At 41.2% G+C, this 13,646-nt stretch overlaps 1 protein-coding gene across 1 annotated transcript in view; it reads left to right on the top strand.

The window, feature by feature from the left end:
- rbm39a (RNA binding motif protein 39a) overlaps nt 1-13,354 on the top strand; it is a 41,606-nt gene extending 28,252 nt beyond the window's left edge. The window contains exons 13-17 of the mRNA XM_078554874.1: nt 1,007-1,039; nt 2,175-2,256; nt 4,385-4,490; nt 10,081-10,159; nt 11,073-13,354. Coding sequence (XP_078411000.1) covers nt 1,007-1,039; nt 2,175-2,256; nt 4,385-4,490; nt 10,081-10,159; nt 11,073-11,173 — 401 coding nt within the window. The 3' untranslated portion in view covers nt 11,174-13,354. The remainder of the gene's footprint in view (nt 1-1,006; nt 1,040-2,174; nt 2,257-4,384; nt 4,491-10,080; nt 10,160-11,072) is intronic.
- Nucleotides 13,355-13,646: the final 292 nt, after the last annotated feature.

Raw genomic sequence — 13,646 nt, 5'->3', positions numbered from 1 at the left:
TAGATAGATTTTCCATTCCGTAATGAGAAGCCAGCTTTTGCAAAATAACATCAACTTTGTACAGGACAACTTGTATTCTAAACAATTAAGTTGAGAAGGAATTTGATACTTGCCTTTGTGTTTTCTAACTCAATCACTAGTTCTACTTGTCTCCCTTGAAGTTGGGCAATGATGTAGATGTTTATTTTAGTGATGTTTATTTCGGTGAGAAAATGGATAGATGTGATAGTGGGAGTGTTAATGAGCTATTGTGTGGAAATGGTTTGTGCTAAATTAATCTCAACTAGGGGGTGGGGGCAGTAAGAACTTTGCAGCAGTTGGCAGGAGCCACTCTAGGCTCAGGAAGAGAAAATGCTGGGTCATAATTGCTATCCTTTGACCATGTTGAGTACACATAGGATGGTATCCTGACACCTATACTGTGTATCTTGCTGGTGCCCACTGTCAAGCCATCCATGTACAGAATGGCCCTCTAGGGAAGTTGTCAGAGGGTAGAATTGCATAGAGAATGGCCGAAGGTAGCTGCTATGTGTGGATTTACATCGGAGCTACGGATCACCATTTTTAGGAAAGGAGGGGCATGGGAAGAATACCTTAAATTATTTACTCTGGCTTAAATAATTATTGCCTTTGGATATAGTTTACATCTTTGACTGGTGTAAATGATTTTTCACAGTGAAGCATTTAGATAAATTTCTATGTTTGCATGTAGCTTCCTGGGTACTACAATTTTGCATATCAAGTCCGAGCAGCAGTGAGAATTTCAGTGTCTGATCAAAAATACGTAACAAGTTTGTCATAACAAGTCACTTAAACTTGATTTCTGTGAGCCTTGGCCCAGTACTTTACTGTACAAAAAAATCACTGCAGTAGTTAATTGTATATTGATGTGTGCAATGCTCAGCTCTAAATTAACAAGGCTAATTGAGCAAATATTTGTGTGTTAATTAGCATTATTTATTTAAAAGTAGCTGTTTAATATTTTCCCCCTCTACTTTATACTTAGATTTGCAAGCAAGAATTATCCAACAGACTGAAGGTAAGAATTTACAGGAGTTTTCTTCTTCTAAAACTATTAAGTTATCACTTGTCCTTAACAACAAGCGGAAGAATTAAAATTTAGATTCCAAGAACTGTATTCAGTTCTTCAATGCGCTTCAAAGTACGGAATTGATAATGAATTACATTTGAAGTGTAGTCACACTCTGCAAGTTAACCTGTTTCGTTGAGAAATGTTGGACAGGACACCAGGAGAAAATTGCATGAGACCTTCTATATCCACCAGGTAGCTGGTACCTCAGTTTAATATCTTACCTGAAAGCCAGTGCCTCCAACAATGCAACACTTCAGTGCTGAGAAAGTGGAATCCTAGATTTATATACCAGAATTTTTGTAATTGTGTGGTGAAAATTGTAGGCCTCCACCTATTCAAGGCTCTGCACCTAGAGTGGTGTCAACATTGTATTGTGTGATTGTAAACTAATGTATTCAGCCATTGTGGCCATGCTGTAATACTACAGTACACAACTTACATCATTAAAACAGGTTATCTTGTCACTTTCTTGTTGATGTTTCTGATAGCTTGCTGTGTGCAGATTGGCTACTGTATTTTCCATGTTTCAAATGTACTTAATTGGCTATAAAGCACTCGGATGTCCCAGCATCACGAATAGCCTATTTAAATCTGAGTTTATTTTTCTTTTATGTATACAATTCGTCCTGTTTGTAGCTTCTGTTTAAAATCTGGGCGTTTAGAAATTTCAGGAGGAGAATCGGCTTGAGCTGGCACTTTAGAGCAAAATTCTACTGTGCGCCAGAGAAGGTTATACGGTTAGGATGTCAGTGACAGCTGTGTAACAACAATTTGTGTTTATACAGCACCTTTTTTAGCATAGGCACTTAGTGCTAAAATCTGAGAAAAATGTCATTGTAATGTACTTGAAGTTAGAGGTGCTATAGCTGTTCAACTGAAAATAATAGTTGCAGGAACAATATGAATTCAAGCCATAGGCTTTTCAGAGGTTTTTCAAGGACAGGGTAAAAAACATTAATGAAAGTGCTCAAGCCACAAGATATTTTCGGAGAATGTTTAACCATTTGAAATATGTATTTGTGTGAATACATAGTTTAGTCTTTTTTTGAACAATATTTTAAATCTATTTTTATTATTTCAGCACTGAATCCCCCTGTGACTGTAAATACCCCACCGATAGCAACGCAGTGTTTCCAGCTCTCCAACATGTTTAACCCACAGTCGTAAGTATTTTCAAATTCTTTGCTGTTGGTTGCTTCCCTGAATTACATTCTAAAATATAAGCCCAGAGTAAAGCAAAATACATTATATTTCACAGTTAAAGCCTTTGAAAATGACACACCCAGGCTGCTGGTGAAACAGGTTATGTGTTATTCACAGGTCATTTACAGTCTGATCATTCAGTCACTTTTTTATGATAAATTTGAATTTAATGTAAATAAATACAACAGTGGGAATTTAGCGCTAAGAAAATTTGTGTTATCATACTATTTAAATTGAGCAACCTCAAATTCGAAGTAGATTGTCAATGAAATCCACCTGGGAAAAAAGTAATGTGGGAGGTTAGTGGGTTAACATCCTTTTATTAAAGGAAAGAGGAAGTTCTTTAAGTATAAAGTACATCTGTTTGGCCAGTTGCTCTAGGTTCATATATTTTCCAGGCTGCAGAAATGTCGAATCTTACATTTGAAAGCTTACGGCACAGGAATAGGCCACTTGGCCCATTATGTCTGTGCCGGCCAAGAAATGAACCACCCAGCCTAATCCCACTTTCCAGCATTTGGTCTGTTGCCTGGCAGGTTATGGCATATCCAGACACCTTCGAAATGAGTTGAGGGTTTCTGCCTTGATCATCCTTTCAGGCAGTGAATTCCAGACCCCTTCTACCCTCTGAGTGAAAAAATCCCCTCATCTCCCCTCTAACCTTTCTACGAATCACTTTAAATCTATGTGCCGTAGTCACTGACCTCTTTGCTAAAGTAAATGGGCCCTTCTCATCCACCCTATCCAGGCCCCCTCAATTTTGCACATCTCAACCAAATCTCCCCTTAGCCTCCTCTGTGCTAAGGAGAACAACCCCAGCCTATCCAATCTTTCTTCATAGCTGCAGTTTTCCAATCATGGCAACATCCTCGTAAATCCCCTCTTCACCCTCTCTAATGCAATTCCATTCTTTCTGTAATGAGGTGGCCAAAACTGTGCATGGTACTTAAGTTGTGGCCTAACTAATATTCTATATGGTTCTAGCATAATCAGGATCACTATTTTTATTGATTGGCATGAGTGGTTGATAGGAAACTGCACTGATTTCGCCTTTGCCCTTAAATTGTGTGTGTAACAACTAAACTGATGCCAAGTATCCACTTGCTATCAAGATAACCTGATATCTGATGTTGCATTGACAGCTTGCAACAGTAGCAAATTCACCAAAGTCTTGAATGCATTTTTGAATACTTTCAGAGTGTCTGCAGTCGTCACATTCAATTTCCATCCTAAACGGGTGTGTTTTTAAGTCGATCTCAGGTGTTGGAATGTACTGAATGTGGCCAGTGATATCCAATGTAGAACAGCTATCTGAATTAGTTGGCAGGTTCTGATCGTGTGCTTGTTACTGAAACCTAGTTTCAATTTTTTATGATCTCGTATGAGCTGTCTGCAAAATATTCCAATCTTTCTAGCTAAGCTAGCAATCCCACGTCACTCTGTCTAATACCTGCATTTCTTTGAGACATTGAAATTATATTGCGGTACGGATCTCAAAAAGCTGTCTGTCAATTTTTCTGCCCTTTCCATCCCCTTTTCGGAATGCATTGAGTTTATTTGTTAGGGTACAGTTCCACAAATGGTAGCCATCCTCTGGTGATTAGAATTCATTTGAGAACATTGGCTGTGAATAACAGCAAGTTAATTGACAGCATGGCATTGTAAGCAAGCTTGATGCTGCCTAGGCACTTCAAGCTGAGATGGACAGAATAATTAACAACATTTGGATTTCCTTTCGTTAACCAACCCAGGGATGTTGAGCTTGATTTTAGTGCACCTCCCTGTTGCCTAGCTGATTTTGCATGTTGAATCTAGGTCTTTGTGCATCTGGTCAATCACTAGATAAATCCACTGGGCCATCAAATCTGAGGCCAAATTTAATGCCCCTAGTCCTTGAAGTAACAGACTGATTTAATTTAGGACACATTAGTTACTTGCCACAATAAGTTGTAAGTTAAATAAATGAAGTAGTTGAGTTCCTAATGCTTTAAATTCTTGAAAATGTATTTAAATGTACACAAAGATGTTTGGGAAAATTGCAGGCTCTTTACAATGCTTTACTAACTATTGTGAAACATCCTTCTGAAGGGAAGATGATCCAGCCTGGGACCAAGAAATTCGAGATGATGTAATTGAAGAATGCAACAAACATGGAGGAGTAATTCACATATTTGTGGACAAAAATTCACCCCAGGTAAACAGTTTATCCAGACGGAGGCTTTCTATTTGTAACAGGTATTTTCTGCTGTCAGGAGCACTGAAGCTGGCTGCTTTGAAGCATCAGTGCTCCTGCCAGTGGTATGTAGCAAAAGTAAGAAAGCAAAGCTGGTGCATTCACTGGCACTGGACATGCAAGGAACAGAATGCATTAATAAACATTCCATCAGAAAACACTCATGTAGTTGTTCTGGAAACACAGGTCAAGTAAACACAAGGCAGTTGAGTGCAGAACAGACAATTTATACAACATAGGTAATCAGTCCATAAGGTACAAAGGCTAGGTTCAGTCTCCTCTTTGTCTGGCTACCTGATTAAGCCCCTCTTTGTCTGGCTACCTGATTAAGCCCTGTAATTGCCTTATACACTGCAAAATAGTAACAAATGTTCTTTTAATGCAACAAGTTCTCCGTTTTGGAAGGCATTACCTGAAATAATGGTGGAGGCAGGTTCAACAATAATAGTCAGAAAAGAATTTGATAAATACTTGAAGGTAAACGGAGATGTCACTAATTGGATCATTTGATCAAAGAACTGGCACAGGCACAGTAAGGAAAAATGGCTGCCTTCTGTGCTGCTTCATTCCATGACCTTTGGACTGCAAAACCCCTTGTGATTAGGTTACCTCCTGACTTAGGGCTAGCTGTTTCCGGATGTGATCCAGGGCATTGTGTTTATTCCAAAGCATCCTTTGTTCCTGTTATAGTATGGCTAATTACTATAGTTATACTTTAATCATTTGCTTAATCACAGTGTGCTTGCACACAAACAGGGGAGAGAGCACATCCTGAGTGGGGCACAGCCAGAATGGGTACTGGCAATTTGGTGCAAAGTGGGAATTCGGTGCATAGGGAACGAGGTGCTCTTTGCATTTTTTCCTTGCTATCCAACTTCTTAAATCTTCAGGATGTGGGCCTTGCCCTGCTGCAGGAGTAGAGGCTACAAGGGAAAGGAATCACTGTTAAGTAGTGGGTAAGGTATTTACTACTTTAATCACTTATAGTTTAAGGTCTTTTTGTGGTTTATAGTTTGTATATTCTACAGTAATGAGGATCAGGAAAGAAGGGCCCTAGAGTAATTTGACTTAAAAAGGTTTAATTTAAAGGGATAAGTCATGGCAGGAACGCTCAAAGCTGTGGTGTGCTCCATGTGGGAAGCCGGGACATTTCCAGTGCCCGGGACCAGCATGTGTGCAGGAAGTGTGTCCAGCTGCACCTCCTGGAAGCTTGGGTTTCAGAGCTGGAACGACATCTGGGGACACTGTGGAGCATCCGCGAGTCTGAGAGCATCATGGATAGCACGTTTAGAGAGGTGGTCACATCGAAGATGAAGGGACTTGAGGAGAGAAGAGAATGGGTGACCACCAGGCAGTCCAAGAGAAACAGGCAGGCAGTTCAGGAGTCCTCTGGGGTCCCGATTGCGAATCGGTATTCCATTTTGGAGGCTGATGGAGGGCGCTGGTTCCTCCAGGGAGTGCGGACAGAGCCAAGCTTCTGGCACCACAAGCAGCCTGTCTGTACAGGAGGGGAGGAAGGGAGGAAAAGCAATAGTAATAAGGGATTCTATAGTCAGGGGAACAGATAGGCGCTTCTGTGGCCGTCAACGTGACTCCAGGATGGCATGTTGCCTCCCTGGTGCCAGGGTCCGGGATGTCACTGAACGGCTGCAGGGCATCCTGAAGGGGGAGGGTGATAAAGCAGATGTCATGGTACATGTTGGTACCAGTGACATAGGTAGAAAGAGGGATGAGGTCTTGAATCAAGAATTGAGGGAGTTAGGCAGTAGACTAAAAAGCAAGACCTCTCGGGTTCTAATCTCTGGATTACTCACAGTGCCACATGCTAGCGAGCTCAGAAGTAGGAAAATAGCGTAGATTAATATGTGGCTTAAGAGTTGGTGCAGGAGGGAGGGTTTTAGATTCCTGGATCACTGGGACCGTTTCTGGGGAAGTTGGGACCTGAACAAGCGGGTCGGTCTACATCTGAACCAGAGCGGGACTAACATCCTTGCAGGCGGGTTTGCTAGTGCTGTTGGGAGGAGTTTAAACTAATTCGGCAGGGGGAGGGGACATAGAATGTTAGCAGAATAGGGACACATCATAATACAGTAAAACAAATCAAGTTAGAGGGAGTACAGCTGCATTAAGCTTCAAGGGAGTAAGGCAAGGCTGGGTGGCCTCTACTTTAATGCCAGGAGTATTACAGGTAAAACGGATGAGTTAAGGGTGAGGATTGACATGTGGAATTGTGATATAGTAGCCATCACTGAGACATGGTTGAGGGAAGGGCAGGATTGGCAGCTCAAAATTCCGGGATATAGAATCTTCAGGTGAGAGATGGGAGGGGTAAAAGAGGAGGAGGCGTTGCATTATTAGTTAAGGAGTTAGTTACTGCAGTAAGGAGAGATGATATCTTGGGGGCATCGAATGAAGCTTTGTGGGTAGAGCTTAGGAATAAAAAAGGGGCAGCCACATTGTTAGGTGTTTGTTTATAGACCCCCAGATAGTCAGCGGGAAATTGAGGAACAAATATGTGCGCAATTTGCAGAGATGTGTAAAAACAATAATAGGGTAATTATATTAGGTGATTTCAACTTTCCCAACATTAATTGGGATAGACATAGTGTTAAGGGCTTGGGTGGAGTGGATTTCTTGAAATGTGACAGGAGAACTTTTTGATCAATATGTAGAGGGTCCAACAAGCCACAGTGCAGCGCTGGACCTAATTCTGGGGAATGAAACTCTTTCGAGTTATCAACAGTCACAGATTGCAACTCTTTCGAGTACAATCACAGTTCTTGGTTTCCGGGAGTGGGACATGAACCCACAACCCTCTGATTCAAAGGCGAGGGTGCTATGAACTGAGCCACAGCTGAGGTGGTGGTGAGCGAGCATTTTAGCGATAGTGACCACAACATGGTACAGTTTAAGTTTGTTATGGACAAAGAAATCGACAAGTTGCAAAAAAAATGTTTTGGATTGGTGGAGAGTGGATTTTAGTAAAACAAGGCAGGATCTGGCCAAGGTAGACTGGGAACAGTTACTTGTGGGGAAATCTACAGAGCGGCAGTGGGAGGTGTTCAGAAAGGAAATGGGGGAGGGTACAGGCTCAACACGTTCCCTCTAGGGTGATAGGAAGGAGTAACAAGCCCAGAGAACCATGGATGACCAGAGATATTCAGGTTACGATGAGAAGGAAAAGAGAAGCTTTTAGCAGGTACAAGGGAAGCAAATCAGGGGAGGCATTAGTTGAGCACAGAAAGTGCAGGGTGGAGCTTAAGAAAGCAATTAGGAGAGCGAAGAGGGGATATGAGAAAGCTCTGGCTGGTAAAAGTAGGGAAAATTCCCAAGATATTCTAAGTATATCAATGGGAAGAGGATAACCAGGGAAAGAGTAGGACCAAGGGGGCAATCTATGGGTGGAGCCAGAGGACATTGCTGGACTGTTGAATGAATACTTCACATCCGTCTTCACCCAAGAGAATGAGGATGAAGGTATCAAACTCGGGGAGAGAGACTGCGAGGTTCTTAAGCAAATTGATATAGGGAGTGACAACGTATTGGAGGTGTTGGCGGGCTTAAAATTGGACAAATCTCTAGGTCCAGGTGATTTGTGTCCCAGACTGCTGAAGGAGGCAAGGGAGGAGATCGCAGGTGCTCTGACCCAAATTTTTTATTCCTCTCTAGCCACGGGGAAGGTGCCAGAGGACTGGAGAACAGCTAATGTGGTTCTGCTATTTAAGAAGGGTTGTAGAGATAAGCCAGGGAACTACAGGCCAGTGAGTGTCACGCCAGTGGTAGGGAAACTATTGGAGAAAGTTCTGAAGGAGAGTATCTATCTCCACTTGGCGAGACAAGGTTTGATCAGGGATAGTCAGCATGGCTTTGTCAGAGGTAGGTCATGCCTAACAAATCTGATTGAATTTTTTGAGGAGGTGACCAGGTGTGTAGATGAGGGTAGTGTAGTTGATGCAGTTTATATGGATTTCAGCAAAGCCTTTGACAAGGTCCCACATGGGAGACTTATAAAGAAAGCAAAGGCACATGGGATACAGGGTAGTTTGATAAGGTGGATTCAAAATTGGCTTAGTTGTAGGAGGCAGAGGGTGATGACAGAAGGATGCTTTAGTGACTGGAAGCCAGTGTCCATTGGTGTACCACTGGGATCTCTGCTCGGTCCCCTATTATTTGTCATTTATATAAACGACATAGATGACTATGTGGGGGGTAGGATTAGTAAGTTTGCAGTTGTCACAAAGATTGGCCGGGTGGTTAACAGTGAGGTTGAGTGTCTTGGGCTACAGGAAGATATAGACGGGATGGTCAAATGGGCAGATAAGTGGCAGATGGAATTTAACCCTGAAAAGTGTGAGGTGATACACTTTGGAAAGAGTAATTTGACAAGGAAGTGTTCAATGAACAGCATGACACTAGGAAGTTCTGAGGAACAAAGGGACCTTGGCGTGTGTGTCCATAGATCTCTGAAGGCAGAGGGACATGTTAGTGGGGCGGTGAAAAAGGCATATGGGACATTTGCCTTTATCAATCGAGGCATAGATTACAAAAATAGAGAGGTCATGTTGGAGTTGTATAGAACCTTGGTGAGGCCACAGCTGGAGTACTGTGTGCAGTTCTGGTAGCCACATTATAGGAAGGATGTGATTGCACTGGAGGGGGTGCAGAGGAGATTCACCAGGATGTTGCCTGGGATAAAACATTTAAGTTATGAAGAGAGGTTGGATAGACTTAGGTTGTTTTCGTTGGAGCAGAGAAGATTGAGGGGCGACCTGATCGAGGTGTACAAGATTATGAGGGGCCTGGACAGGGTGGATAGGGAGCAGCTGTTCCCCTTAGTTGAAGGTTCAGTCACAAGGTGGCATAAGTTCAAGGTGAGGGGCAGGGGGTTTAGGAGGGAATGTGAGGAAAAACTTTTTCACCCAGAGGGTGGTGACGGTCTGGAATGCACTGTCTGGGAGGGTGGTGGAGGCTGGTTGCTTCACATCCTTTTAAAAAGTACCTGGATGAGCACTTGGCATGTCATAACATTCAAGGCTATGGGCCAAGTGCTGGTAAATGGAATTAGGTAGGTAGGTCAGGTGTTTCTCACGTATCGGTGCAGACTCGATGGGCCGAAGGGCCTCGTCTGCACTGTGATTTGTGGCCCTTGATCATTTGAGCCAGCACAGCACACCTTTGTGGTCCAGTTGACTAGAGGACACCTGGAGCATAATAAAATGCCCTATGTTCATGTATCACCTCTTTGTGTTTCTAGAAGCCCTGCTGGTCCATTGATCAGTTACGGCTACTATAGTTCTGTTATTAAGTCTCAACTGTCCTACATGTAACAAGGGTCAGGGGTGGGGAAGCAAATGTAATGACCTTTTCTTTAAAGTGTAAGCATGGGGCGGAAAAATCAATTATCCAGTAAGAAAAAACTGCAAATGCTGAAACTGCATGAAACACAAAATGCTGGATCCGTAACAGTACTGTAAAAAAAAAAAAGTTGAGTGTTGATGCCATGTTAGAACTTTTGTCAAAGATATAATGAGACCTTGCTTTCTCCTTTTAGGGAAATGTCTATGTGAAGTGTCCGACTATTGCTGCTGCAGCTGCTGCTGTTGGCGCGTTGCATGGAAGATGGTTTGCAGGTGGGTACAGTTTAAATTGTGCTGCAAATATTTTTGTATATTTGTGCCTATAGTTTATACTGAGACACTGTCTCAATCCCTCCGTTTAGCCGACAGTTATTTGTTTGTGGAAGTTGAATTACAATAAAAGGCTGAGGAAAGTATCGTTAGTGGCCAGGAAATCTACCTGGATGTTTGGAGCAGATTTAGTGGGCTGTTCAAGTATTCTTTTCCTTTACAAGTTTTCTGCAGTCCTTTACTCCTTCCGTGAAGATGCTGATCTTTAAGCACCAGCTCCTCTTTTACTTGGATAAGTTGCTTTTTTTTTTGCAAATGTGAGCATTCGCATTGAGTGTAGTTGGATTTTTGACTCTTGTGTGTGGAGGGATCTGGTTAGATTCATCCCAGCCACGTTCTTCCCTAAACTCCAAAAGTGCTTGCGAGGAGAAATAGATGTTGGGCAGAAATGGGCACTTTATCAATAAAGCAGAATTTTTTTCAAAAATTTATACTTTATTTGTATAATTTGTTAAAGTACATAGTTCAAATTTGACATTACATAAAGTGCATGACAGTTCATTTTCTCTCAATACAGTACTCTGGGGTGCCCCACTACACTTCGAATTACAGGTTATATTTACAACATAAAGTGCATGTCAAAACATTATCTAATGCATACAGCCCATGGGGCATTCCTTGGGTTCCAGCTCCTCCCTGTACTACGGCAGAAGGGTCTTAGACTGGAGCAAAGTGCTGATGCCCATTTGCGTTGCTCCCATTTTTACTCTGTTTGCAATTAGCTAGCTTGCTCAGAGCCTGAATTGAATCTTTAACTTCCTGGCTGGGTGGCTATTAGTCATCCCTTAATCAACAGTGGCATTTGCTTTGTGTCTGATGATTTTGATATGGAATTTAACTCATTTTTCTTTCACAGGAAAAATGATCACTGCTGCCTATGTGCCACTTCCAACCTACCACAACCTCTTCCCAGATTCAATGACGACTACTCAGCTGCTGACTCCAGCAAGACGATAGGAGGTGCAAGGAAACTGAATTTCCATCTAATTTGGAGGAATGTGGACAATTATATAGTGGTCACCTGTACAGATGATGCAAGTGAAAAGTACTGGGGGAAACTCGTACAACTCCCAATGAACTTATGACAAATGTTTTTTTTCAATCTTGCCAAGCCCTAGTGGAAGGAAATAAAATGGCAGAAGTAGATTTACACAAACGCCCTCAGGCTGTTTTATTTTGATTTTTGGTGCAGTGTACTACACTTCGATGTCACAGCATTGATGATCTGATCAGCAAAAAGCCTACAAATATTGAAAGACAGTTTAATTTGGGGCTTTGAAGTTATTTTTGTGGTGTCTGTAATAAGACTACTGCAGTCAAGTGGACTCCATAGAAATAGCACTGCACTCTTTTTACCCATTTTAAGTTATATGTTTAGTTAATTGATTTTGGTGTTCTTCTGATCAGACTCGGCAGATGAGCCTATTAAATTTTTTAAAAATATCAGTTCATAAACATTTTGTGAAAATACTATTGCATCTAAGTGCGGTATTGGAAAAGGTAATCTTCAAAGACATAGGTTGCAGCTCTTGTGAATTAAAGGCCGCACAGTTAATACTCAGAGTACTGACCATTCACTGCATTTATTCTGCTAACTGTGTGGCGTCCCAGTTGATTCAGCAAGATGAGGGTTAGTGGCCCTCTTGAAACAATATATGGGGCAAGTTAAATGGAATGTTGAAGTGAGTTTACATAGAATCCGGAAAAGAGGCCCAGTTAAGTTTCTTTAGACTAACTGGAAAAGTGGCCCTCTCTGTGGCTACAGATTTGTTTTTGATTGTTGTTGGTGATTCATATTGCCAACCATTTTAGGCTGATGTATTGATAGCCTGGAGTTCAAACATGACGCAGTTTACACTGATATCCAGAAGTTTGGATTAGTATCAGTTGGAAATATACTGGGGATATATTCAGATTTTAATTTACGTGACAAATGTACAATGGGCGAAATTTCAGCCAGTTTCCATTCCATGTTCATAATTGATAACTGGAGTGGTTTTCTATACCAGAGTCAGCCTCAGCCTGTCTAATATTAGAAACGTGATTACACCTAGTTCTAGAAAGTGTTAAAACTAGGTTTGGCTAGCATTCTTATGACCAAAGTTCTGGGTTTTCATTATATAAAAGGTAAATTGCAAAGAAACGGAGTTTAAATAGCCTTTGTGTACAGTTGGTCTCTAGGCAACAGTTTAAGATTAAAGCTATTGTATATACAGTTGGCCTTATTTGGTCCTTTCTCAGTGGTGACCTTCACCCCCCTCATGAGCTTTTCTTATGTAAATACAGTTATAACAGTGATGTGCTATCCTTGTGCTTCCATAGGATCGAGGCCAGACAAACTTAATCTTACCTTAAAATACCTAAACTTGTGGTTGAATAAAGAAGGGGGAGGTGGGGGTGTGGTGGAGGGGTGAGAAATAAAGTCAAGAATTAACAGAGTGGGAAATGAAACACTGCAACATTGCTGAATCGGGAAGGAAGCTACAAACAACTACAAACCTCATTAGTCAGGCCTCCCTGACTCAAAGCAAGAAGTATTACTATCCACCATTTGTAATTGATGAAGGAGATCAAGGTGCAGTTAATATTGGAGGTGATGTCAGTTCACAAGGCTTGACTGTACGGACAGGCTTAAATTGTAGTTTGATGTTATTTTTTCCTCATTGCATTTTTCGTTTTTTTTAAACCATTGTCAAATAAGAGAGCCAAATATAATCATTTTCAGTGCACCTTCTATTGGATATTAATTACAGGTAAGCATAGTCTTTCTGTAATTTAATTTCATGTGCTTAGAATAACCCAAGGCCAGTTTAAAGGAAATTTTGTTTCTCACTGCCTTTATATTGTAGAAAACCTTCAGGAAAAACATTGGAAAAGTTCATAAAGATTTCTTTGTAAATGCACAATCTAAGAAATTAAGATGAAAAGGGTAATAATAATTTTGTCTGGCCATGCGTGGTGTCTTTTGCTGTTTTTTTTTAAGCTCTATGAGCTCCGGAGTGTAAACATTACCTTTTTTTCCCTTCTCTAGTGTGATTTAAAAGCAGCCTGGTATTTCTATTCCAAAGTAAGGATTTTGTAATTGGTATAAATTTTGTATAAAAAATGCAAAATCACTCAATAAATAAGAGAAAAACACTTGGGGAAAATCTGAATTTTCTTTGCATCAATATTGCTGGGTGTTGTGTATAGATTTGAGTAATTCAATCTATTTGGTTCTTCTAATTCTTGTTTCATTTGCATGGAAGTTCATGCATTCCTTTCAGGCTGTGGGCGTTGTGATCCAGGTGTTACAACATTTTCCTGTGGTGTTCAGATCAATAAGATCCTTTCTTTAAGCAAATCAAGCCAAAAACCCCGTTTTTGTGTGTGGGATTGCAGAACCAGAATTAGCAATTATCTTTTAATCTTAATATAGTCTATCAAATGG

Source organism: Cetorhinus maximus, chromosome 13, assembly GCF_964194155.1.
Source record: "Cetorhinus maximus chromosome 13, sCetMax3.hap1.1, whole genome shotgun sequence".
Lineage (NCBI taxonomy): Eukaryota > Metazoa > Chordata > Chondrichthyes > Lamniformes > Cetorhinidae > Cetorhinus > Cetorhinus maximus.
This window is presented reverse-complemented; position numbering and strand designations above follow the sequence as displayed.